Below are 27,747 nucleotides of genomic sequence, written 5' to 3' on the forward strand. Positions count from 1 at the left end.
AAGACTGTGGATACAAAGTAAGATTTATCTGAAATAAAATAACGGGACTTTAGTGGATAAAAATTGTAACACCCTAAATTGAAACACAGTAGGGTCTTTGGTTGGACTTTTGCTTTTGGAACTTTGCATGGCTATTTGCTTCCTGGTTTCTTTGTTATTCCTGTTTGGATACAACTTACTCCCTCTAGAGGATTAAAAGAGAGACAGTTGCATTGAGGCAGAAATAGTGGGATTTTCCACTTGCAACTATTCCTGTGTGAACGACCTTGAGTTATGAGTTCACTCCACTTGATCAGCCTCAGTTATCATGGCCAATGGTCATTTTCTTCTTATTTATTTTAGGGGCTTATTCTAGTTTTAGGAAATATGAAAATCTGCCTCCACAGAACAGTTAAGAGCAGCTTCATGAAAAGGAGCTATCTACTTGCAGTGGATCAAATACTAGAGGATATGCAAATGTTGTTTGAAGTCGAAAGATTTCCCTTCTTTCTGTACTCAACAATCACATCTTCTAAGGGAGGGGATATTGAAACTACTTGCAGAAAAACAGATATTTTATTATAAATTGACATGGATATTTGCACGCACAGAGAAAACAGCTTTGTGTTTTCTCTAAATTCTAAAGGCCAGTTCACAATATTGCATTGTCAACACAATGTTCCCTTTATGTATGTATGTATGTATGTATGTATGGGTATCTATGAAACTTCATCTGTGGATGTTTGACCATACCAAGCTCAAGGAAATGTTCCTGAATGCAACCCAAAGCCCCTTCTGCGCAATCATGAATTTGCATCAATGTTACATATAAGCACATTCACCAAGCAACAGATACGAACAGTTAACTAAAACAAATCAACCCATTTTTAAAGCACATTTCTATTGCATTTATTGTGATAAGAAACTTACAGACATTTGTATCTAGATTCCAACTTATATAAAATTATTGTTGTTTGAATGGGAATAATCTTATTGCTTGATGGAAAGTACTGCAATGGATCTGGTAATAACTTTTCTCATGGAAGTGGATGCCATTATGCTTTTTAACAAGTAAGATAAATTTGCATGAGGATAAAACAATGCTCTGTAATATTTAAATCTCATTGGATGGAGGCCACACAAATGCAAAATGGAGACCACTCAAGTGAGAACAATAAAACTCCATTTACTGCAGAAGTTATATTTCTTCCTATGGGCTACAGGGATTCATTCTAGTTAGAATATTTTATTATTGTAATTATAATTGTTATTTAAAAGTAGCACTATATTTCTTCTAATACTTGAAAAACAGTGTTGGTTCCTGACTTTTATTTTTGCTTCATGTTGGGTGGGACTCATTTCCCTTCAGTTCAGTGTTCACGAGAGGCAAGGTAAATGCAAATTTGTATACATATATGTACATGGTAGGGACGCGGGTGGTGCTGTGGTCTAAGCCACTGAGCCTCTTGGGCTTGCTGATCAGAAGGTTGGTGGTTCGAATCCCTGCAACGGGGTGAGCTCCCATTGCTCGGTCCTAGCTCCTGCCAACCGAGCAGTTTGAAAGCACGCAAAAAAGTGCAAGTAGATAAATAGGTACCGCTCCGGCGGGAAGATAAACGGCATTTCCGTGAGTTGCTCTGGTTTCGCCAGAAGTGACTTAGTCATGCTGGCCACATGACCCGGAAAAACTGTCTGCATACAAACACTGGCTCCCTCGGCCTATAAAGCGAGATGAGTTCCACAACCCCAGAGTCGTCTGTGACTGGACTTAACTGTCAGGGGTCCTTTACCTTTTTATGTATATGGTACTGTGAAATGGTACTGTTTTGGAGAGTATTGTGGGAACTTTTAGCACTTAGCAGTTCTTTTGTTCTTAAATGGCCTAAAATTAATCTATGAAATAAAAAAATGTAAATAAAATACTGTATTAACAGGGGAAAGAACATTTTATTTAGAGTTCAAACATCACTGTTTTTCTCTCTTCCAAACACCATGCTAGAAAAAGTTAGAATTAAAAAATAATCTGCAAAGCGTTGTTTTAAGTGATCCTGATTGGAGATTACCCAGTGTTAAATAGATTTATAATTGTTAGGAAGCTGATATTCCTATTAACATCACGTATATTTAATTGCTTCTTTGGAGTTAGTTGTAAAAATTGATTCTTTATTTTTGTGGTGTGTGCACAGGAAGTTTTAAGAAAAGGCAAGGCTTGTGTGCACCATTTGCTTTAATGGTGCCCTGGGGCCCTGAGACCTCCATTGGTCTTGGGACAATATAAAGTCTGACATGTCACTCTGCTTCTCCTTCCAAAAATAAAATTGTTAAGTAAGTGATGCCAGTGAGACAGTTGGGAAAGGGGGATAAGTACAGGTAAGGTCTGAAACAAGAACAGGAATTGGGGAAGTATGGACATCTTTATTGCTGCTATATAACCTAGCCAGCTTAAGTTTAGGTTAGGGTTGCCATATTTAGAAGAGCAAATAAAGGACAATTTGCTAGTGGGGTGGGTGGGTGGAAAAGTGCATGTACTGGGGTCACCAGGCGCTGGAGTGACATCGGAGGGAAGAACGCAGCAAAATTTGCATGCAAAATGGGGGCATATAGAAAGAAAGAAAGCTGCCAGTTTAATAGTTTTGTTCAATATTAATAAGTTGTTTGTTTTAAGAGTGGGGGAAGAATTTAGATACCTACCATAGTGAGGATCTGAATGCACATGTAAAAGAGGGGGAAGTGTTGCAGCTCACTACTTCTGCAAGCAAAAGATCCCAGATTCATTCCCCAGCATCTCTTGGTAGGACTGGTAATGATTTTTGCCTGGAAAGCTTCTGCCAGTAAGTGTTGGCAATTTTGATCTAGATGGACTAATGGTTCTGATATGCTTCCTATATTCTAAGAACTGACAATGGATTCCAAAGCTGTGGCATGTGCTGTTGTTGCAGAATCCTATTTTTGTAATTTGAATGACTGCTAAAAATACCAGAAAATTAAAGTTTGGTTCAATTGCTGGCCTTACCCTTTCCCCTTACTTAAGATGGGCTGTTCACTTTTTTAAAAAATAATGCTTTTAAAGCTCTGTATCTTTTAAACCATTAATTCATCAATACCTTTCTTAAATGTCTGGAAAAGAATAGCTTTCCATTTGCAAAAGAGCTTTCAGATTAGCCCCACTATAAGATTATGCTGTGCCAAAACTGGGTGTGCCTACTTGGGACACCTGTTCTCGCTGCTTCATCAATTTTGTTTAGATTTTATTTTTAGGGTCTCAAACCTAACGGAGGGAACAAGTGTATTGGAGGAAAGGCTGTAGCCAGGATTGCCAACGTGAATAAAATTTGAGGGGCAGGTCAGCCCCCCCCACTATATCATTGATGACATGACATGGTGCATGCACATACTAGCTGTTGAATCTAGACTGTAATGTTTTAATTCATTTCGCGTCTTGTTCAGATCACATATGAAACAAAAAGCCCTCTCCATGAGAAGACTTGATTAGTCAAACAAAGCAGGGAGAAATCCTTTACTGGGCAATTAAATTAACTTAAAACCAAGAATTGAGAAGAATGGCCTCTGGTTTCATCTATCAATCTTTCAGGATGATGGATTTATCATGCAAGGAATGTGCAGTTTTCATTCATTTGTTGACTTTAAAATAGTCAGCATTTAAATGAGCATTTCCCCTAATAAAAGTAATTTCTGCAAGCAATTTCCCCTAATATAATGCATTTCTGTAAGTTATTTTCACAAACACCTTTGTTTTCAGAATACACATTCGTGTATTTTCACAACTTTGTGAAACACATTTTTGTTTGGAGAGTTTGATCTCAAAATTTCGCATCTCAAAATTTAGAGAAGTGTGAATTTTGAAGGATAGTGACATCTCAATTCACTTTTTGCTGGCACTTATGGGCTCCCTAGCACCACATGGAGCTTGTTCAGAGCCCTGAAAAATAAAGCAAGGGCTTCTTCTGGTTGCTTGGGGGGCATCTATTTTGGAGGGCAGACACTGCTTTGTGGTGGGGGGCATAGGAATTTTGCTAGCTTTTTTGCGGGGTGGGTGGGTCTAAGCATTGCCAGCTCCTCTTATGAGAAAGTGGTAAACTGTGGCACCCATAATAGTTTCTTAGTTTTCCTGATGTGCTTCCAGGGCCAAAAAAGTTGTGCTTTATTTTAAGTAGGTAAAGTCAAGTCTATGTCTGGTTTAAAAAGAAACAGTTGCATCCAGTGTAGAGCTAAGTAACTCATGCTATCAGTGCAAGGACTTTCGCTTGCACAATGGAAACTTCCCCCTCTTCTCACTTCCCCTTGAATTTATTCTAGAGCACGCAAACACACACACACCCCGAGCAGATTTGGAGAGGGCAGGGGAGCACATGGGAGCTGGGAATGGGGGGAAGTGCTGTTGCACAAGCGGAAATCCTTGCACTGCCACCTAAAGGTGAGAGCAGGGGAGGGAGAGAGTTTATATTTGTATAACTGACAGCAGCCAGGGAGCAGATTGAGGAAGCTCCTAGGTCAATCTGGTGTTGCTGTGATGAGATGTATCCAGTTTCCATTTATATTATAGTAATTATTTCTACCTTTCCACTGATACATATAAATGAGCACAGAAACATTTTGTGCCAATTTGGTTTTTTGGTTGTTTGGTTTTTTGGGTAGTGCTATGTCATTGGCCATCCTAGCTTAACCCCCAACGCAGAAAAAGCGCAAGCTTTTAAAAAGTTATAATTGCTTCTTTTGTCGTGTTCCGGACACTCTTGAGAAAGCTCAGAACCCCGGAGCCACCTGTCCCTCTCTCTTCCAGGAAAGATGGCGGGTTTGGAGAAGTGGATTCACTTGGCTTCGCCTTGGCGTTGCGAGCTGCTGAAATGATGTACTTGGTGACCATGGCAATGTGGTAGGTCCTCAAGTCAGAAAGGGCTGCCACACACATGTTATATGCAGAACAGAGCTTCTCCTTGCCAGAGGACAGCACATGACTCCTCAGTGGGGGAAGGGACTGGATTTCCTCAATGAAGGCCTGATGGTGAGGGGGCATGTACTCCCTCATTCTGTGCAAAAATGTGGCTAGCAAAGGACACAGAGAAGATGAGTGAGTAGGATTAATAGTTCAACAGTGTGTGTGTTAATAAATAAATATTGTACTGTTATGCAGTATGTGGGATGGGGGTGTTGCTGGACTCCAGCTCCCATCATCTCTGCCCATTGGCCATGCTGCTTAGGCTCATGGGAGTTGGGAGTCCAACAATGTCTGCAGGCTCAACATTTCCCCCATCTCAGTAATAAATAAAGGTCAGGATGATAAAACCATACCTGGTGAACTATACCATTTCAGACCACAGGTGGATAAACTGTGTGTTTGTCTCCTCTCTTTTCTGTGATCCTTTCCTACATTGGTAGCCAAAGTTGGAACTTCAACTCCCCTAACCATTGGGCTATGTGAGCTAGGGATGATGGGAGTTGTCTACAGCATCTGAAGGGTGCTTATAAGGTGCATATTGAAAAGGGAAGACTGGTCACCTATACGTGTGGGTTTCCATGCAACCAGGGTTCCCGACCATGAAGGCTGGAGCCATTGCTTCCAGGGCAGCCCTTCATCCAGCAGTACCGGCTTGCCCCCACAACTGCAGGTGCCTGGGGCCTCACGCAATCACCAGGTTCTGCGCAAATGCTGTGGGGGAAACGCTCTACATCTCCATGCCCCCTGGCATGTGCTTGCTATGTTACCAAGTGTGAGCGTGCACATGGTGGGGTGATGTAGCACGTGCACACCAGGGCACCAACGACTCCTCTACTGTGTCGCGTCTACAGTGGCCTCTCAGTGAATAGGATTAGGAAGGAACTGGCAGCGGCTGTCCTCTGGGGTCTTCTGGGTTCTGCATCTGCTAGGCATGATTCAGAGTGGGCCCCTTCCCACCCCATGATGGAGTTTGAGTCCCTATTCAACTGTCAGGTAAGGCTGATTTGACCCCCCTCCTCTTGTTCTCAATCTAGATGTTCACTCATTCCTTCTTCCCTGGGGCAGGGGTGCACCATTTTGTGGTTCACTTCAGCTGCCAAAATGTCTTGGGACAGCCCTGTCACAGACCATCTACACAAACCACGTGCCGTGCATGTATGTCTCCAGTTCATCAAAGCAACAGACTTACTGCTTTCCCTACAATGCTGGATTCCAAGAAGTTCGTCAAAGGTGTGCAGTGTGGTGCTTTGTGCTGCACTCGCCCCAGAGTACACCAGAGGCTTGTCCGAGATACCCTCATAGATCAGCCCTTCTGGCAGGGCAGGAGTGTCCTTCCATCTAAAAGGAAGTAAAGGCAGTGAGAGATTGCATCTCAAGGAGCTGCATGGTAGATCCAATAAGCAGTAGTAATAATACTAGATTGTAATTATAGTAGTAGTAGTAGTAGTAGTAGTAATAATAATAATAATAATAATAATAATAATAACAACTTTTATTTGTATCCCTCCCTCCCCAGCCAAAGCCAAGCTCAGAGCGGCTAACATCATAAAAACAACACAACATGCATAAAAATAGACATCAATTAATTAAAATACACCTTAAAATTAATTCAGACAAGTTAAAATCTGAGCAGGTGGAATCAGGTTGGAATTGAGAGTGGTTAATACTTGCCAGGACCAACTGTTTCCACTGATCATACCTCTTTCAGGCTTGTTTTATACAAAGGAAAGTACCTAAGTTAAACTGCATCTTGCCCAAAGGCCTGGCGGAACAGCTCCATCTTGCAGCCCTGTGGAAAGATGTCAAATCCCACAGGGCCCTAGTCTCTTGTGCATTCTACCAGGCCGGGGCCATGGCTGAAAAGGCCCTGGCTCAAGTCAAGGCCAGTGTAATTTCCCTGGGGCCCGGGATCTTCAAAGTGTTAACAGACCGTTAGCAGAAGAGGCGGTAGCATAGGTACAATTGTCCTAGGCCATATAGGGCTTTAAAGGTTTAAACCTGATCCTGTACTCCACTGGGAGCCAGTGCAGCTGGTATAGCACCAGATGAATGTGCTCCTGCGGCGAGAACCCCGTAAGGAGTCTCACCGTGGCATTCTGCACACACTGGAGTTTCAAGGGCGGCCCCATGTAGAGTGAGTTACAATAATCAAGCCTGGAGATGACAGTCACATGGATCACAGTGGTGAGGTCAGGGCGAGAGAGACTTAACTTGACGGAGATGGGAAAATGCTGCCTTTGTTATAGCTGCAACCTGCGCCTCCATATAAAGGGAGGCATCAAAGATTACACCCAAACTCTTGATGGAAGGCGCTGGCACTAATGTCACTTTTGTCACTAATGTCATTTTGCCCATATGACATTGCAACTCTATGTCCCTAATGCGTTGAAGCACTTGACTTTTGGCTCTCTCATATCCTGCCGCTATCAAGATCTGCGGGGAGAATCCCAAGCTTCTTATCTTTTCAAACAGGGAAGCTTTCCAGGTAGAATGAAAGGTGTCTAAGAGTGTTAAAGGAGCCAAACCGGCCGGGGAAAAAATAAGTTTTAACCAATAGTGTATCTTTAGAATCCACAACCGCGTGTTAACGGGTGGTTGTCCAACTTCTAAGCGGACAGCTATATTAGATACACGGGGGGGATCCCCAATAGACACCGATAGAATTTTGTTTGAAATGCCATAGGCGCAAAATTTTTAAAACTGCAAACCTGGGATCCATAAGTGAGTTGTGGGAGTATTTTTGCAGCAAAAACCTGGGAGGCTGCCGGAACGTATTTACCCCCTTTCCCGTGAAAAAATCTTGTAAGGGCTTTATTGGCCCTTCCTGCGTTGGCAATGGCGTTTTTCATCTGTTGGTGCCACGAGAGCCTTTCCTGAAAAGTTATTCCCAGGTTGCTACCAAAGTTGCTACCTGGTCAATAGGTTGACCGTTTATTCTCCATTTGTGTTTCCTTCTTTTTTTTGAAAACACCATAATTTTAGATTTGCTGTAATTTATTGATAGTTGTTCCTCTTGACAATAGTCAGCAAGTGATCTCAAAAGCTTCCTCAAGCCAACGCAGGAAAAGGAGAGTAGGACTGCGTCGTCCGCATACAGAAGGGAGGGGCAAACCTGCCAGTTTGGGAGGGTGGGCATTTTCTTTCGCCATATTTACTGCTAGAGAGTTGATGTAGAAATTAAATAGCGTTGGCACGAGGACACATCTTTGTTTAACCCCATAATGCGTTTGAATTTCTTTAGTTAGATGGCCTGACTGATCGCATCTTACCCTCACCTGGTGTTTTCGTATAGACCACGAATAAGGCGTAATAAGCGTTTATCTATGTTTGTAGCGCCAAGCTTTTCCCAGAGTCTATCCCTTGGTATTAGATCAAAAGCCGATTTAAAATCGACAAAAGCTGCATATAAAGACCCACCTTTTCTAGAGTATTTATCTGCCAGGTGTTGAAGGATAAGGGCCTGGTCTATAGTTGAACGCTTTGCTCTAAAGCCAGCTTGAGCTTCTGATAGAATATGCTCTCTTTCCATCCACTCCACTAATTTATCACATAAATGAGCAGCGTACAGTTTACTAATAATATTTAATAGACTGATTGGTCTGTAGCTAGCTGGCTCAGTTCTTGAATATTGGAATGATGATGGCTAAACCCCAGTCCTCGGGGATAATAGCCGCTTGATTTATACTAGTGAACAAGACGGCTAGCACAGGGGCCCACCATTCAACATTTGCCTTAAGAATTTCTGGTGGGATATTATCAGCACCCGGGGCTTTCCCTGATTTAAGAGATTGAATAAGGCCAGTAATTTCTTCTGTGGTCACAGGGGGCCATTCCTTGCCAAATTCACTTGAAGCAGGAAGCAGAGTTGGGACCAGTTGATTTGATGAATATAATGAGAGGAAGTAGGCCTCCCATGCTCCAGCGGGTATAGAGTATTCGATTTCAATTGGGGAGTCTCTCCAGCTTTTTGCAATTGTTTTCCAAAACGTGGCAGAATCTTTCCTTCGGGAGGCCTCCATATAGTAGTAATTAGTTTATATGTATCTATAGTAGATTTGTTTATATGTATCTAGTCATCAGACCATTACAAAACAAAAGTTTGCCACTATTAAAGTATAACATGAAGTTACCCGAGATCCAAACATACCTTTGCCCCTCCAAATGTTGCTGAACTACGACTCCCATCATCCTATTGGCCATGCTTCCTAGGGCTCACAAGAGTTGTAGTTCAGAGACATCCAGAGGGCCAAGGTTTCAACAACTACAACCTAAACTAAGTTAAATTTCCAGTTTTCACTGGCAGATCGCGACATGCCCCTTTAAAAGGAGGGGGCATGTTCCTCTTTTAACAAAGTTATGTAATGTTAAAATAAAATAGAACGGAAAAAATGAATGCACAAAACCCAGAATAAAACCTCACTGAGTAAAAGCATAAAATAAACTTCGCGTTCTGGATCTCCCTGACAAGGCACATCATTCTGTCTCAATGCAAATAGAAAATGTGCAATCTTCTTCAGAGTTGCATCTTCTCCCATAAATGAAATAACAACAGCAATATTAATAATAACATCCACTATATCTGCGGGAGTTTTTAAGATGGCGAACGGCACTTAGTCAGCGTGAGTGTGAGCTCTCTGATTTATCTTTTAAAGATTGTTTTAATGAGTATAGAAACCTATTAACTTTTAACTTTAGTTTTTAGTTTTTTAGTCTTAGTTTTAAACTAGTAAGTAGGAGGACGCCTCTCTCTATCGGGGAGGCAACCATTGACCTTGAAACTTGGGGCGGCTGCATGAAGAGAGAAATGACTAAGCAATTATACAGCCCTGCTTGTGGAAGAGGAACTGGGAAACGTACCAGAGATTCCAGAGATTTAGACGACACAGAGGAACTGAGATGCCTGCCTCTTGCTAAATAAACAAAAAATTAGTGAATCTGAAAGTACAAAGGATATTTTTAATATCCCGGTTTCAAACTCTTTCACACTGCTAGCAGAGATGAATGACGAGGAAACCATTGTGAAAGAACCTTTTGATAACCTGCCTACTAAACCTTCAAGCAATAATAATACTGGAGGGCTTCCGGTCGGCGCCAGCGTTAATGGCTGCCCTTGCTTCGAGCTCCAAAGCAGGACTCCTCCACGAGTTCGGGTCTGACCCGCTACGGCGAGCGGGGGACCCCTAAAATCACAGGCGCTGAAGCCTGTGAACAAGGAGACTCGGTGGGCACCTTTGCGCCCCCCGGTACTGTGAAAGAGCCTTTTTAAAGGCTCCGGAGCGGCATCGGGAGTGAGCGCGGTGCTGAGAGTCGCTACCCAGCCCGTGGAGTGAAACCGCGTCGCCATCAACGGAGAGCGCTGATTCCTTCCTGAAACTACGATTTGACAGCAACACCCGTGAGTAAGACTGAGGGATTTAACGGGACATTAAATTTGGACATTCGGCTGAAAACGGGAACGGCTAAAATTAAGGAAGTCTGCCTTCCCGAACTGCATGTTAAATAGAGCAACGGAAGAACAAGCTGCATTTAAAAGGGAAATCTTCCTTTTTTAAAAAACTGCCAAACCTGACATCGAACTCAAACCTCCCCCCCATCAGGCAGGAGGGGGGGGGAAGATACTTAGACACTGCAAATCTGCATTAAAATAAGCTGAGGAAAAAGTCTTTCACTGCCAAACCCCCGGGAATCGGGCTGCCTGAGTAAGGCACCGGGAAAGAGAACTGTCAAAATAACTTTGGATACAAAACGGACTTTATCTGAAACAAAATTACGGGACTTTAGAAGAACTATTTTGTTGAACTTTTGGTTGAAACAAAGTAAGGATTTACAGTTTGACTCTGGAACTTTTTCATCGCTCTATGTTTCCTTGCTTCTTTGTTTCTTATTTCCATTTGGATACAATCAGATGCTCCCTCTAGAGGGTTTAAAAGGAAACAGTTTCATTGAAGAAGAAATAGTGGGATTTTCCACTTGCAAGCTATTCCTGTGAGAACGACCTTGAGGATATGAGTGCCCCAGCGGATGAGATATCAACTAGATCCAAAACAAAGTCTGCACAAACACAAAGAAAAAGGGGCTCAATATCAGGAGCAGCTGCACAGGAGAAGGCAACTACAGCATCAATGGAATTCATGACACAAGCATTGGTTAAAATAAACCAGTCTTTGGAGGCACTGACAAAGCAGTCTGTGGAAAATTCCAAAAAAACTGACAGATCTGACAGCAAGATTGGACTTGAACACGGCAACTGTAACATCTAATACAGATTCTATAAATAGATTAATACAGGAAAGCACAGAAACAAGAAAAATTGCTGAAAGTGCTAAAAGCACAGCAGAAGAGACAAGGCAGAAATTTATTCCAATTGCAAAAAAAGTGAATGAACATGATGCAACTCTGGCCTTAATGGAACTGCAGAGGAAGGAGAAGAATCTTAAATTAAGATCAATTCCTGAAAGTCAAGGGGACAACCTTGTGGAATTCCTTACAGAGAAAATTGTGGAATTTTGGCAAGATGAACTGGAGACAGATGAGGAGATCGTAATAACCACAGCCTTTCGGCTGGGCAGGAGACAAGGCAAGAAACCAAGGGACTGCCTAATTACATTGAGATCAAAGGAAGAAAGAGATAGAATATTGAATTTGCACTACCAAAAGGCACTGGTCATCCAGAATTCTCAGGCACAGATTTTCAGGGATATTCCTAAATATATCTTGGATGTGAGAACCCTCTTTAAAGATCTGGTAGACCTGCTGAAGAAAAACTCCATCCCATTTAGGTGGGAGTTTCCACCTTGCTTCAAAGGCAAGAAGTTTAAAATAAGAACAGTTCAAGACAAGGAACAGTTTTTGGAGAAAAACTCAGAGGATCTGCAGAAAGGAACGGTAGGAGAAGAAGAAATAACGGACATTGCAAACTTATCATTCGGACTCCCCTCAATACCAACAGAGGAAGAACAAAAACTTGGAGCAGTCGGAGGAATAGGTACTTAAGATCAAAATGTCTCTGCAACTTCTGAGCTGGAACTGCAACGGTTTGAACCTTCCCCGAAAAAGACGCCAAGTTTTCCATATTTTAAAGAAAGAACAATTAGATATAATATGTTTGCAAGAAACACACATCGCCAGGATACACAGGAAACTTTTGATAAATAAAAGATTGGGACAGGAATTTATCTCATCAGACAAAGTAAAAAAAAGAGGTGTGGTGATTTATGCAAAAGAAAAATTAGATCCAAAAATGATACTCAAGGATGAACAAGGAAGGCAACCTGGCAATTGAAATTCAAATTCAAGGAGAAAAAGTTTTGATAGTAGGAATTTATGCACCAAATGAAGGGAAGGCTGAATTCTTCAAGAAGTTGCATGAGACCTTAATGGATTTTCTCGACTATAAAATTGTAATGATGGGAGATATGAATGAAGTTGTCTCTACAAATATGGACAAAGCGCAGAGACAGGTGATTTCTAAAGAAGGGAGATTACCAAAGACATTTTTTGAAATGACTGAAAGTATGGACCTGATTGACATTTGGAGAACAAGGAACCCTCTTGAGAGAGAGGGAATTTTTTTCTCTGAAGCAAAAATGACATGGACAAGAATTGACCAAATTTGGGTAACTAGTAGCCTGGCGCCAAGAGTGAAAAAAACAGAAATCTGCCCAAAAACCTGCTCCGACCATAATGCGGTAAAGATGGAGATGAAACTAACAACAACTGGATCCTTTAAATGGAAAATGAATGACACCCTATTTAGAGATGAAGAGATTTATAAGAAGGCCCAAAAAACATTAAAAGATTACTTTGAGATAAACCTGAGAACAGATGTGGAGAAAAGAACAATTTGGGACGCTAGCAAGGCCGTGATGCGGGGTTTCCTAATTCAGCAGAATTCCGTAAAGAGGAAAAAACAAAATGAGAAGAAAGAATTTTTTTTGGAGAAAATGGAAGAAGGAGAAAAGAAACTGAGATCTAAACCAAAGTCCCAAGAAATTTTGAGAGAAATAAAATACTATCAGATGCAATATATGGAACTGATGAATCAAGAGATAGAGTGGAAAATAAAGCAAATGAGACAAAAGACCTTTGAATCAGCAGACAAATGTGGGAAACTTCTGTCATGGCAATTGAAAAAGAGACAAAAACTGAACACTGTGACATGCCTGGAAGTAGATGGGAAAATCATCCACAAGCCAAATAAGATAAGTAATTGTTTTCAAAGCTTCTTTAGGAAACTGTACGCACAAGGGCCTGTAAATGAACAAGAAATAGATGAATTTATCAAAAAACATGGATGTGATGGGATAATGAGCTGCTTGTGCGTAAAAGCTTAATCCCTCTGGGGTTTGGCTGGTCAACCAAACCCAGGCACTAACGGAGCCCCCAAAGCATGACTCCGTCAGTCGCTGGTAGAATCTGACAGTGGGCGTCTACGGAATTTACTCCAACATAAAAGCTGTTTGACGGACATGCGCCTTCGTGACTCTCTGCGTGACAGTTTCCGGCGAGGGGTGGGAGTTGCTAACGGGGGTCTTGTTACCTCTGCACTATTCTCACTAGAAGTATCCCAGAGCCTTCCCTCCGATTCCCCTTCCGCTGGAACTCCTGCGCTCCCCCTGCTGGTTCCTGCTTCTGCTGTAGAGTCTCTCCTATTCTCCTGGAGCCTTACCCCCATCTCTCTCTCTGATGGCAGTTCCCTGACATCCACCTCCCCCCCAGGGCCCCCTTCACCCCCCGCCTCCTCTCCCACTGGCGGTGAGGGCGGAAAGCCCCTGAAGGAACTCTCCTCGTCGTCCGAGGATTCAAACACTTCTAGCCATGGCGTACCGTCGCTCTCCCCGTCTTCCTCTTCTTCGTCGGAGTCGGCTTCCTCACCCACCCCTGACTCTGGGAACCCTTCAAACTCTCCTTCCTCATCGGTGGTCCCAAAGTGTTCCCTTCTAAATCGTGCCACGGGTTGCGGTTTTTTTGGGAAACGCCGATGAAATGTTTCTATTAAAACCTCGTCGTTGACTACCTCCGCGGGTACCCAAGTGTTTTCCGACTCTGCTTCCCCCTCCCATTCTACCAGATATTCCACCTGATTCCCCTTCCACCTGGAATCAATGATTCCTGCCACGTTCATGTCGCGTTCTCTCTCTTCTATCACGGGCGTTTGGGTGACCTCTCTCTCACGCTCCCCCCACTCACGTCCCTCTCGGTACGGCGACAGTAATGACCTGTGAAATACTGGGTGCAATTTCATGTGACTGGGCAGTCTGAGTTCGAATGCTACTGGGTTGACCTGCTGTATGACCTCAAAGGGTCCCAATCTTTTGGGTCTCAATTTCTTACACCCTCCCTTGAACGGTAGTCCCTGGGTGGATAGCCACACCCAGTCCCCCACCCTTATAGTTTCGCCTTCCCTCCTGTTTCTGTCTGCTTGTTTTTTATATTCTTCCTTGGCTCTCTCTAAGTTAAGTTGAAGCTGACGGTGGATCGCTTCCATCTCTTCAACAAAATGTTCCGCCGCCGGCACGCTCCACCTCTCCCCTCCTTCTCCTGGAAATGCCCTGGGATGACACCCATAATTTGCCAGAAAGGGACTCATCCCTGTGGACACGTTCTCCGCGTTGTTGTAGGCAAATTCTGCCAGAGGTAACTTATCTACCCAATCATTTTCTCGGTCCTTTACATAACACCTCAGGCATTGTTGTAAAATCCCGTTTGCCCTTTCCGCTTGCCCATTTGTTTCTGGGTGCCGGGCAGTGGAGAAATTGATTTCCACGTGCAGTAAACTCATAAGCTTCCTCCAGAACCTGGAAGTAAACTGTTTCCCTCGGTCGCTGACCACCCTCAAGGGGGCACCATGCAACCTAAAAATATGCTCTACGAACAACTTGGCGGTTTCCTCCGCTGTGACCGCATGTGAACAGGCTATAAAATGACACATTTTCGTTAGTAGATCTACCACCACCATGACAGCCGTCTTGCCCTTGGATTTTGGCAGATCCGTCATAAAATCTATGGAGACTGCCTCCCATGGCCTTTCTGGTGTGGGTAAGGGTTGTAAGAGCCCCGCTGGCGCCGCCCTCTCCCCTTTCGCTCGCTGGCACCTGTCGCAACCCCTGACATATTCCCGTACGTCCTCCCTCACCTTGGGCCACCAAAACTCCCTGGTAACCAACCACATGGTTTTGTGCTGTCCAAAATGCCCCGCTGTGGGGCTGTCATGCAACTGCTTGAGTACTCTGCCCCTCAGTTCCCCATCGGGTATGTACAGTGCCCCTTTGTAATACAGCGCCCCGTTCTTTTCTTCAAACCCCCCTGTGTTCTCCTCTGTCCTCCTGAGCTCTCTGAGTTTCCCTTGGGCGTATTCGTCATTCTCCGTACCCTCTAACAGTTCTCTCTGCCCCACCAATGCCGCCCCACACACCCAGCGGTCTTCAGAGATTACATGCCTTGCCTCAGGCGCGCCCTCCCCCTCTAAGTACTCAGGTTTCCTGGAAAGAGCGTCCGCCCTTACGTTCTCAGACCCTGGCACGTAACGAATCTCAAAGTTGAATTTGGAGAACTCCTGGGCCCATCTCACTTGTCTCTGGTTCAGCACTCGGGCTGTTCTCCAGTACTCCAGATTTTTGTGGTCAGTCCGGACTTGAACCTTGTGCTGCGCCCCAATCAGCAAGTGCCGCCATCTCCGGAATGCTTCATGAATGGCGAGCAGTTCTCGGTCGTATACTATGTAGTTCCTCTCGGATTTGTTCAACTTCCGCGAGAAGAATGCACACGGTCTCCATTCAGATGTATCTTTTCCCGGCTGGAGAAGCACGGCTCCCACCGCTCGGTCTGACGCGTCAGTCTCCACTCTCATTGGTTGCTGTAGATCCACGTGCAAAAGTTGCTCCTCCGACGCAAACGCCGCCTTTAAACGTTCGAACGCCCGCTGCGCTTCTTCCGTCCAAGCAAATTTTTTCTTGCTGCTAAGACAATCCGTGATGGGCGCTGTTAAATGGGCAAAGTTTTTGATGAACTTTCTATAGAAGTTTCCGAAGCCCAGGAACCTTTGCACGTCCTTCTTGGTCCTTGGTGTTTTCCATTCCTTGCTGGGATCCATGGCCAACCCCTTGTCAGACAACCGGTACCCCAGGAATTCCACCTACCTGGTATGAAACTGGCACTTCTCCAGTTTCACCCACAGCCGATTTTCTCGCAGTTTGCTCAGTACTTCTCTAACATCTCGCACATGCTGCTCCTCATTCTCTGAGTACACCAAGACGTCATCTAAGAACGCTACGCAGTTCTTGTAGAGCAATGGCCCCAGGACGTGATTCATGAATGATTGAAAGCAGGCCGAACCCCCTTGTAATCCGTCTTCTTTTTGTCCACAAAGAACCCTGGGCTGCCCCCCACCGCTCGTGACTCTCTGATGAAACCTCGCTTGAGGTTCTTGTCAATGAATTCCCTTAACTCCTGCATCTCACTGTCTGACATTGCATACAGCTTGCCCACTGGCAATTGTGCTCCTGGGAGTAAGGTGATTTGACAGTCAAAGGGTCTGTGCGGGGGCAGTTTATCTGCTTCCTTTTCGCTAAAGACGTCAATCAAGTCAGCATATTGTGGTGGCACCTTCCCCTTGTCCGTCACTTCCATCCCTGCTAGAGTGGCCCTGGCCCCTGCCTGACCCTCTCCCTCCTTGCAGTGTTCTAGGCAATGTGCTGATCCAAAGGAAACCACTCTCTGATGCCAGCCTACTAGCGGATCGTGTAGTGCCAGCCAGCTCATTCCCAAAATAATGGGAGCTCCTCCCAAGGTGGCTACGTTAAACGCTATCAGTTCTGTGTGTCTTGCCACCCTCATAATCATTGGTACAGTCTGTTGGCTCACTTCACCTCCCAACAGTTCCCTCCCATCAATGGTGGTCACCTGCAAAGGCTTACTTAATGGAATAGTCTGTATCTGGTGTTCAGCTGCAAACTCCTTACTCATGAAATTACAGGAGCTGCCTGAATCCAATAGCGCTTTTATCTTTAGTGGGTGTCCGTTTGACAGTTCCAGCAACACCTCTATCACAAGCGCTGGTCTTGGAGGCTCCGCCGTGGGCACATTCACTACTCCCTGGCCTGGCTGCTGTGCCCTGATGTTGGCAGCCAGGCGTTGGCTTTTACTTGCTCCTCGGTTTCTCCTTCCTCCTTCCCCCCAACAGTTCCCGCCATCCCTTGCCATTCCTTCCTCTGCGGACAGACTCTGGCAAAGTGCCCTGGCTGTTGGCAGAGATAACATCTCTTGGCGCTCTTTCCCTCCTTCTTCCGCCCTTCACTGGTGTTTGAAACTGCGCGCGCGCGCGCTGTTCCAAGTTCCATCGGCTCTGCTGGCGGGAAAGACTGCTCCGGAATCTCTGGAATGCTGAAGTCCTTCCAACGTTCCCCTTTTCCTTCCCGCTTTTCCAAAGCCCTTGCTTCTAGGCGCGCTCCTATGGCCAGCGCAGATTTAGTCAGCTGATCCATAGACTCCGCCCTGGGCGCCCGGGAAAGTTCATCTTTCACTGCCGGAGAGAGCCCTTCTTCAAACATCATATGAATAGGTTCACTTGCCAGATCCCACCCCAGTCTATGAATCAGCATAGTGAACTCAGTCCAGTACTCACGTACAGATCGGCTCCCCTGTTTGCACGCCATTAACTGCCTGCGCACCACCCCCTGCTCAATCTCGCTGGAAAACATCAGGTCCATGGCGCGAAAAAACTTCCTCGTGTCCTTCAAGATATCATTATTGGCTGCCATCAGGGGTCGGACCCAGTGCTTCGCCCCTCCCTCTAGATGGCTAATCACGTACGCCACTCTAGAGCTCTCATCGGGGAAGTCATCAAACAGTAGATTGAGAGCATATTGCATCTCCGTTCTAAAGGCTTGATAGTTCCTGGGATCCCCCCCAAATTTCTGCACCAATCCAGGCACCTTTCTGGCAAGTGGGGCGGTTTTCCCCTTATCCGCATCTTGAGCCCTCCTCTCCTCGAGCCTCGCCGTTTGCAGCGCAAGCTGGACCTCCAACGCCCTGTACCTTTCTTCCAGGCCTGGACCTGCTCCAGCTCCAGCTCCTGCTCCTCCGGTTCCGGCTGGTTCGCTCATGATGCCCTCTGCTTGCACAAGCCGCTTTCAAAGACTGTCAGATTGCTGTGATGGGATAATGAGCTGCTTGTGCGTAAAAGCTTAATCCCTCTGGGGTTTGGCTGGTCAACCAAACCCAGGCACTAACGGAGCCCCCAAAGCATGACTCCGTCAGTCACTGGTAGAATCTGACAGTGGGCGTCTACGGAATTTACTCCAACATAAAAGCTGTTTGACGGACATGCGCCTTCGTGACTCTCTGCGTGACAGTTTCCGGCGAGGGGTGGGAGTTGCTAACGGGGGTCTTGTTACCTCTGCACTATTCTCACTAGAAGTATCCCAGAGCCTTCCCTCCGATTCCCCTTCCGCTGGAACTCCTGCGCTCCCCCTGCTGGTTCCTGCTTCTGCTGTAGAGTCTCTCCTATTCTCCTGGAGCCTTACCCCCATCTCTCTCTCTGATGGCAGTTCCCTGACAATGGACTACCAAAAATTTCAGAGCAAAGCAAAATGATCCTGAATGAGAAAATTACAGTACAGGAAATAGAGGGTGCCATTCAGAACATGCAATTGGGGAAATCTCCAGGACCAGATGGTTTGACTGCAAGATACTACAAAGTGTTGAAGGAATGGTTAATACAACCATTGAAAGAAGTATGCAATGAAATTATGGAGGGGAAAAAGGCTCCCGAATCGTGGGAAGAGGCATTTATCTCACTTATACCGGTACGTAGAGGTCGTCCCCCGGTACGTAGAGGGCCCCTTTGCGGATGAGCAATCCGTCGCGTATCTGGAACTCGTCGTCCTTCGCCTTGCCACTGTGCACCTCCTCCATCTTGGCTTGTGCGAAGGGGTCCTCCTGCAGCGCGCGACGTACAGCATCCAGGTCCACGGTTGCCGAAGCGCATGCCCACGCCTTCGGTGCGAAAATGTGCTTTGCCGCCGCTGGAGCCGCCTCCTCGAGGTATTGCGGCTTCCTGGACAGTGCATCTGCCATGACGTTGTTGTCGCCTGGGATGTACTCTATCTTGAAGTCGAAATCCGCAAAGAACTCCGCCCAGCGTATGTGTCTCTGGTTCAGGAACCTCGCCGTGCGCCAGTACTCCAGGTTCTTATGGTCAGTGCGGACCTGCACTGTGTGCTTGGCTCCGATGAGGAAGTGCCGCCACGCCTTGAATGCTGCATGAATGGCCAGCAACTCCCTGTCCCAGATGGTGTAGTTCTGCTCCGACTTGCTGAGCTTCCTGGAGTAGAAGGCGCACGGCCTCCAGCCCCCATGCGGGTCTTGCTGCAACAGGACTGCACCCACGGCCCTGTCTGAGGCGTCCGTTTCCACCCTCATCGGTCTGCTGGGGTTCACATGCAGTAGCTGCTCTTCGGACGCGAAGAGACGCTTGAGTTTCTGAAATGACTGCTCCGCCTGCTCCGTCCAGACAAACTTCTTCTTCTTGGAGCTGAGCGTGTCGGTGATGGCCGCCGTCTGCATAGCGAACCCCTTGATGAACTTGCGATAAAAGTTTGCAAAGCCGACAAACCGCTGGACCTCCTTCCGAGTGCGCGGGCTTTTCCAGTCCAACAGCGAACGAACTTTGGCGCTGTCCATGGCTAGACCCTTGTCCGATAACTTGTAGCCCAGGAAATCCACCTCCGTCATGTCGAATTGGCACTTCTCCAGCTTGGCGTACAGTCTGTGCTCCTGCAGTCTCTGCAGAACTTCCTTGACGTCCCTCTCGTGCGCCTCCTGCGAGTCTGAGAATATCAGGATGTCATCCAGGAAGCAGACACATTTTTTGTAGAGGAGTCCCGCTAACACGTGATGCATGAAGGCTTGAAAACAGTGGGAGCCATTTTGTAATCCAAACGGCATAACTCTGTATTCATAGGTGCCCAGGGGCGTGAACATGGCTGTCTTCCACTCATCGCCCTCCCGCACACGTATGAGGTTGTACGCCCCTCGAAGATCCAGCTTGGTGAAGATGCGTCCCTTCCTCACCGTCGCGAGTAGGTCGTCGATCTTGGGCATGGGGAATGCCGTGGGCTTCGTCCTCGAATTTATGACCCGGTAATCAACTACAAGCCTCTTTTCGGGCGTGTCCTTCTTCTTCACGAAGAATATGGGGCTGCCCCCCACTGCCTTGGACTCCCGGATGAAACCGCGCTTCAAGTTGTGATCTATGAACTCCCTGAGTTCCTGCAGTTCGTCTTCAGACATGGAATACAGTTTCCCGGTCGGCAGCGTCGCCCCTGGCAGGAGGTCAATCTTGCAGTCATAGGACCTGTGGGGAGGTAGCTTGTCCGCTTCCTTCTCGCAGAAAACCTCCAAAAAAGCTTGTGGGGCACTGCTTGCAGCGTGCCTAATTGTAGCTGCGGGTCATCCTCTTCCCCTTCCGGGCTAGGCAGAATGCAGTGTTCTGCACAGTAGGAGGAGCCGAAAGTCAGTTGGCGCTGGTCCCATGCCAACGCTGGGCTGTGCCTGTGCAGCCAACTCATGCCCAATACTACAGGCGTGTCCGACAGTTGGGTGACATTGAAGCTGATGACTTCCCGGTGATTGCCAATCTGCATCACCATCGGCGGCGTTTGCTTCACCACCTGCCCCCCTAGCAATTCCCTGCCATCCACCGTGACAACCTTCAGGGGCAGCGTGGCAGGCAGGAGCGCTATGCTGTGTTGCTTAATGAAATCCAGTCCTATAAAGTCAGCGTTACTACCAGAGTCAATGGTAATGGGTACTTCCATTGTGAGTCCATTGGGTAACTGGAGCGATGCAGTGAGTTGCACCACTGGTTTGGGCGGGAGAGGGTCTGTGGGCTGCAAAATCTCTGGGGACTGCTTCACTGACTTGTCTGGCTGGGCCCCAGTGCCTCTGATTCCAGCCAGACTTGGTCGTTTCCCTGCTGTGGTTCTCTTTGCTGAGCTGCTTCTGTTACTGTTGCTGAGGCTGCAGTGTGCTTGTGGAGCCTCTGGGGACACTCTTTCGCCATGTGCTGAGCACTGTCGCAGATGTAGCACTTCCTGTTCCCTCTAGGAGGCTTCGCTTTGACTGCTCCCGGTGTTAGGGCTCTGGTTGCTGACTGAGCCCTGGCGCCTCCAATCTCCATTGGTTCTTCTCCCCCTCCCTGCGGAGGTGCGGATTGCGTACGCGCTGCATCCCTGGGAAAGAGGGGAGGTGCTCTCGCTGGCGCGCGTCCCCAACGCCCTTCTTATTTGCCCCAGGGACGCTCTTCCAGCCTCACCCCAATCGTCAGTGCCCTCTGCACAACTTCCTGAGTGCTTGGTGGTCTCTCCCCCCTTGCGATTTCGTCTTTCACAGCTCCATTCAGCCCCTCCCAGAAAAGGTCTCTGACTGCATCTGAATCTTTCTCCCATCCCAGAGCATTCACCAATGCAAAAAAGCGGGAATGATACTGCCTTACAGTGGCTCTCCCTTGTTTCAGTCCATGTATCTCTTTTCTGGCTATATCAATGTCTATTGTTGATAAAAAACATGAATCCATCGCTTTAATGAAGGCATCCGCACTTCGGAGCGCCGGATCCTTATCTCTCCACAGGTGGCGCAGCCACGCTTTAGCTTCTCCATGCAAATGAGATAATATAAATCCCACCCTCTCCTGCTCATCTCTAAAGTCTTTATCCAGCAATTGCAGCGCAAACATCACGTCTGCTCGGAAGTTAGGGTACTGCTGCAAATTCCCATCAAAATGAGACACAAGGCTGGCTCCTCTCCTCTCCTCCCCAACCCAATCCCCTCCGGTTTTGGGGGGGGTGCTCCTGCTTAGTAAGCGCGTCCAACCTGGCTTGTAGATCTCTGCAGGCAGCAGCTGCTTCGTCTTCTCTCTTCCTAGATGCGAGAATCTCCTGGTTGAGTCGCGTCACTGCATTCTGCAGGTCAGCCATTTGCTGTTCGGTGGTCATCTTTCCTTGCTTTTGTGAGCTCGCGAAGCACCAATCTTCGCCCCTCGCTGCGTCCACTCACTTGCGAGGTTCTTGGTGACAAAGGAGACGGGGCTTACTGTCAGAGCTGCCTCCAGGTCCCAGCTCACAGAGGACCAACGCTAGCCGGTAGTAATGTACAAAAGTCTTTATTGAGGTTCAGTTTCCATTTACAAGCCGCAGCGTGCAGCCCTACGTCTAGACGCTAGATCGGCGAAGCCCCGTCTGAGTCTCCACCCCCTGTACACCAGTTTAAGACTCTCGCTTTACTCCACCTTTTCCGTCTCTCCTTTCTCCTCTGGGTCCTTCTGCCCCCCTGTGTCTCATCCTTCCTGGACTCTTCTGACGCTGATCCCCCGGACTCCTGTCCCTCCTTTCGGCGGGCTTTAGGACCTGGCTCCCTACCCGGGCTACCCACTGTGCCGCTCGCCTGTACATTTGAACTTGGCGCGCGCGCCCAGCTTCCAACCTTCCTCTCAACCGTTTCCTCTCTCTCGGATGAAGGCGTGGCCAATCCTGACTCATCTCCTCCCGCTGGCGGTGAGCAGCCTGATCCCGATACCTGGGACTCCTCCCCCCTACTGCTCTCTGGTGGGGAAGCTGGCCCTGATTTCCAACTGCTGCTCTCTGAGTCCCCTCTGGTCCCTTCTTCCTGGGGTGTTCCCCTAGGCAACCCCCTTGTTCTGACCATGGGAGCCCCTTTCTGTGAGTCTTCCGATTCACTGGAAAGACTCAGAGACCTTGGACCACTGTCATCGCTTACGTTCCCTTCGGATTCCTCCCCTTCGCTCTCCATTTCCTCCCTCTCCTGTGCCTCTGCTCCTGAGCCCCTGACAGGAACTAATAGATAAACTGATTAAAGGGTTTCTAAAGAACTTTGGAACAAGGATGCAGCGAAAGGGAGGTATGGGGAAGTCAGTATATGTTTAATGTGGTGTATGTCTTTGTTTTGTAATCTGTTTGTCTTTTATTATGTGTTGGAAAAATTAATAAAAACTTTTATTAAAAAAAAAGCAATAATAATACTGGTATCCACTCGAATGACTGCACTAGAGCCCGTGAAAGCTGCATTGATGAGATACTATTTGAACACTCGACTACTCTAGACCTAGTTGCTAAAACAGTGGACTATATCTTTAAATACATAAAAGACATCCGAGGATCCTTGGAGAAGATTATCTCGCTTGTATCTCTAACAGGTAAAGACAGTTCCCCTGATGTACCACCTGAGATGAAGCCCATACAAATGCCCAGAGCACCCGTTTTACCTCACACCTCCTGTATAATTCCTCAAGTTGCTGGCAATCAGAAAAGTGAGCAAAGTGAGCAAAACAAGAAGGAACAACACTTTGCACCTCCTCACAAACTGCTGCTGCAAGCTACCAAAATCTGCCTAACAGTTTGCCCCTTTAGAGGCAAGGTGATAAACTGGCATTATAAGAGTGATATAAGGAAACACCTAGCGGAGCTTCTGGGGGTAATCCTCAGAGGCAGACCTCAGAGGTAGAGAGTGCTGCTCTCCTTTAAAACCAAAAAGCTCCCTGCACTTATTATGTCCTCAAGAAGCCTTCTAATTAACTATGGAATCCTTGCTACAAGAGTCTTCATCTGCCCCCTCTTACCAAACTGCTTGTTCAAAAAGAAAGCAGACAAGTCTGAGGGTCCGCCAATTGCCACGACGCCAACTCCCCTGGCCGCAGATCTAATCAGCTGGATTGACGCCCCCCTGCCTCCACTGACAAAGGCTATACATCTGGAGAATTCTACGGAGCATGAGTTACTTCTATCTTTCTCCCAACTGCCAAAACTGGAGCGAACAGAGATAACGGACAGATTGGACGAGTTGCTACTCTGTCTCCGTAACTCAGAAGATCATGTTCATGTAAATAAGATGAATTCCTCACCAATTGTAGATCAGTCTACACAAGCCCAAGTGGAACCCGTTTTAACTACCTTTGATCTGCAACCTGGCTGTACACGGCCTCGGGATGTCAAGCCCGGGCAGGATACAGTGGAAGATTCGACAACCCTCTGGTCAAACTCGGAAGCTGTGGCAAGACTGAATGCTCTTTTGGAGGCAAACCGAAAAGGATGCCTTCCACCTGCCTTACACTGCATGTTCCCTACAGCAACCGTAGACCCAAAAGGTCCACCCCCCTCAATCTTAGAGCATACCTTAAATGCAGAGTCTATGGACCTGTCGTTAAGTGATACTCCCGTGCACCAGAATCCATCCCTGCAGCTACCAATAATTAAGCCTCAATCCATGGCTGCTGCTGCGGTAAGTGGTGCTTGGAAATTGCCTGGTAAGCAAGCTACAATTACTTCCTTCTTCCAGCCTATTGCCCCCCCCCCCCCGCCGCATGCATTCCCAGGTGGATTCTGCCGTGCTGGTTCCGCAAGGCCCAGCATGACTCGAAGGGGTGACCAAGTGATCACCTACTTTCTTATCCTGGAATGTAGCTGGCATTAAACGTAAGCCGATGGACCCATCCTTTGTCGCCTACATAAAAGGCAGTCGTATTCTTTTACTGCAAGAGACCTGGGCTTGTGAGGGCTTCTCCTTATCAGGGTATAAGGGCTTCTACCTGAATGCACAACAGAATTCACTATCACCTGGTAGACCACAAGGTGGGTTGGCCACCTTAGTTTCTTTGGCCTTAAATCTGCAGGTGGAACAAATCGACATCCAGTCGTCATCCATGCTGGGTGTAAAGCTACAAACAGCGGAGGAAGTGTTCGTGGTGATTAATGTTTATTTGCACCCAACCTATAAGAAAAACCTGGTGGACCAAAGATGGAGGGGAATTCAACTGACTCTTGAAACTCTCCTAGAGAAATATCCTGAAGCCACCTTTCTTGTTGCAGGAGATTTCAACGGCCGATTGTCTCACTCTGATAAATCATTATTTGCTAAGTATAATAAATATCCCCCACTACCCATTTTAACCTCAGACCTTTTACCCAGGAATTTTAAAGACAGTGTTGCTACATACGCAGGTTTTAAATGTAGACAAACTTTGATGGCTCTTAATTTTCACCTTCTAAACGGAGCTCTCAGTTCTGATTACCCTGCCGAATTTACTTTCTGGTCAGGCTCCCGAACCTCTACCATAGACTTTATTTGGACATCAGTAGACCTAATTCCCAAAATTTCCAACTTTAGGGTGGTAACGAGGCTGGAAAGTGACCATTTTCCATTAGAACTCTCTCTGACCCTGGATGGAGAATTGGCTACCTATTCCTGTGTGCCTATTACAAATAACCAGCTTCAGATGAGGCCCACTGCCTTAAAATGGACCGACAATATCGCTCAACGGATAAATGAACTCCTTTGGTCTGACCAACTGCAAGAGACAAGGGACTCCCTTATCCAGGCAGTTGAGCCACTGCCAATATATGACAATTTAGTAGAACTGCTAAAACCTTCGTTGGCTAAGGCCCCGGTAATGAATAGTAATCATTTCTCTTATAAAAAGTGGTTTGATGAGGAATGTAGGCACTTCAAGAACAACCTATATAATGAATTCTTGGCATATAGGGCATCAAATGACCCCGCACCTAGCAGTCACCTTATGAACCTCAAGAGAAGGTAGAAAGCACTATTAAAGGAAAAGAAGCTTGCGGCAGAAAGAAATGATTGGAATAACCTTCTAAAAGCTGCAGAAAATAGAAATCCCTCCTCCTTTTGGCACCAAATTTCTCAATACCTGGGTAGACCGTTGTCAAGGATAGAACCCCAAATTTCAGCTGACACCTGGGAAAGCTTCTTCTCCGATTTATATGCAGCTCACGCTGCCAGCGGAGGAAGGATAGAATTGGCCCCCTTGCCTGAGTGGGATCCTGTTACCTGCTCTGAAGTGGAAACACTTATAGGCCAATTTGAGGTGGGCAAGGCACCCGGAGACGATCTTATTTCCATAGACGTTATTAAAGCCAATAAGGATTGGTGGTGTCCACCCCTAGCAGCTCTTTTTTACTTATATAAACAAAACAGCACAATTTCCTCCAAGCTGGAACTCTGCACTGATTGTGTTAATTCACAAGAAAGGGCCGCGCACAGAACCGGCCAATTTTAGACCAATTAGCCTGCTAAATGTTATCGGGAAGATCTATTCAAGATTTCTACTTAACAAATTAACGACCTGGATGGAAAGCGACAATATCATCGCAGAGGAACAGGCGGGTTTCCGCCCTGGAAGATCAACAACAGACCAAATCTTAATCCTAAATCACTTGGCCACCAAGTACGCTGGCAGTGGCCTAAAAGCCCTCCACGTCGCCTTTATAGACTTTAAGCAGGCCTTTGATCTAATTCCCAGGAACCAGCTATGGACAAAATTGGCAGCAACATCTATCGACCGCCGCCTTCTCCTGCTGATTATTAATTTGCATACAAATACTCTCCTGAGGATTAGGCTAGATAGTAAGGGGCTAGTCTCCAATCCGGTTGCCACCACTAGGGGGGTAAGACAGGGCTGTTTGCTTGCCCCTGCTCTGTTTAATTTCTATATTAATTCGCTAGTGGTGAATATGGCAAATGCTGATTTCCATCCACCAAAACTGGCAGGACGAGCCTTGACGATGCCGCCCTATTAGCTACCTCCCCCATCGGATTAAGGAGGATGCTTCAAGCTCTTCATGAATATGAGACCCAACACGAGCTCCAACTAAATTATACCAAGACCAAAATAATGGTCTTTGCTGCTCGACTGAAACCTAATTTATGGTCAATTAATGGTATTCCTTTAGAGCAGGTCAGTTGCTTCAAATACCTGGGTCAGGTTGTAAGATCAAATAGGTCCTTCTTGGCGCACAGAGAATACAGAGCCTCAGTCCTGGAGGTTTTGTTGAACATGATCAGAAGGGACCAACAGATTCAGGGTATACAGGTCGGAGTTAAACATTATAAACTTAAAGCTTTTGCAGATGACCTAGTATTGACATTGCAGGAGTCAATCCCTAGTACCAAAAGAGCTTTGGAAATAATACAGGAATTTGGTCAAGTGGCAGGCTTTAAACTGAACAAATCAAAAACTATGGTTTTAGAGAAGAATCTAACACCGATTGAGAAAGAAAGGTTTCAGGAAGAAACAGACCTAACATTGGTGAAAAAAGTAAAATACCTAGGGGTGAATATGACTTCTAAGAATGTTAACTTATTTAAGGATAACTATGAGAAGTGTTGGTCAGAAGTGAAAAAAGATCTTGAAATTTGGACAAATTTGAAGCTTTCCTTACTGGGCAGAATTGCGGTTATCAAAATGAATGTATTGCCAAGAATGTTGTTTTTGTTTCAGTCGTTGCAAATTATTGACAAGATGGACTGTTTCAAGAAGTGGCAAAAGGATATTTCTAGATTTGTCTGGCAGGGCAAAAAGCCCAGAATAAAGTATAAGATTCTTACTGATGCAAAGAATAGAGGGGGATTTGCCCTGCCGGACTTTAAGCTATATTATAAAGCAGCAGCTTTCTGCTGGCTGAAGGAATGGCTACTTCTTGAGAACACAGACATCCTAGATTTGGAAGGGTATGATAATGTTTTCGGATGGCATGCATATTTGTGGTATGGTTAGGACAAAGCACATAAGGCATTTAAAAACCATATTGTCAGGAAAGCACTGTTTAATGTCTGGGTTAAATATAAAGACTTTTTGGAGAACAAAACCCCAAGGTGGCTCTCACCTATGGAAGCAAAGGCTTTGAAAAAATCTAATATGGGATCTAACTGGCCAAAATATTGGGAAATTTTGGAGCAGGAAGGGGACAAATTGAAATTGCAGAGTTATGAGAAACTTA

General features: G+C 46.2%; 1 protein-coding gene across 6 annotated transcripts in view; it reads right to left on the minus strand.

Annotated features, from left to right (window-relative positions):
• Positions 1–283: 283 nt before the first annotated feature.
• The window catches only part of LOC309358182 (indoleamine 2,3-dioxygenase 2-like), a 74,254-nt gene continuing 46,790 nt past the window's right edge, over positions 284–27,747 (minus strand). For 5 of the 6 annotated variants that reach the window (XM_081891082.1, XM_081891079.1, XM_081891078.1 and 2 more), the window contains 2 exons: positions 6,126–6,274; positions 284–5,043 (listed from right to left, as the gene is read on the minus strand). In XM_081891082.1, coding sequence (XP_081747208.1) covers positions 4,691–5,043; positions 6,126–6,274 — 502 coding nt within the window. In that variant the 3' untranslated portion in view covers positions 284–4,690. The remainder of the gene's footprint in view (positions 5,044–6,125; positions 6,275–27,747) is intronic. The other variant, XR_014163356.1, reaches the window with a different exon arrangement.

Source organism: Podarcis melisellensis, assembly GCF_964234715.1.
Source record: "Podarcis melisellensis genome assembly, chromosome: 15".
Classification (NCBI taxonomy): Eukaryota; Metazoa; Chordata; class Lepidosauria; order Squamata; family Lacertidae; genus Podarcis; species Podarcis melisellensis.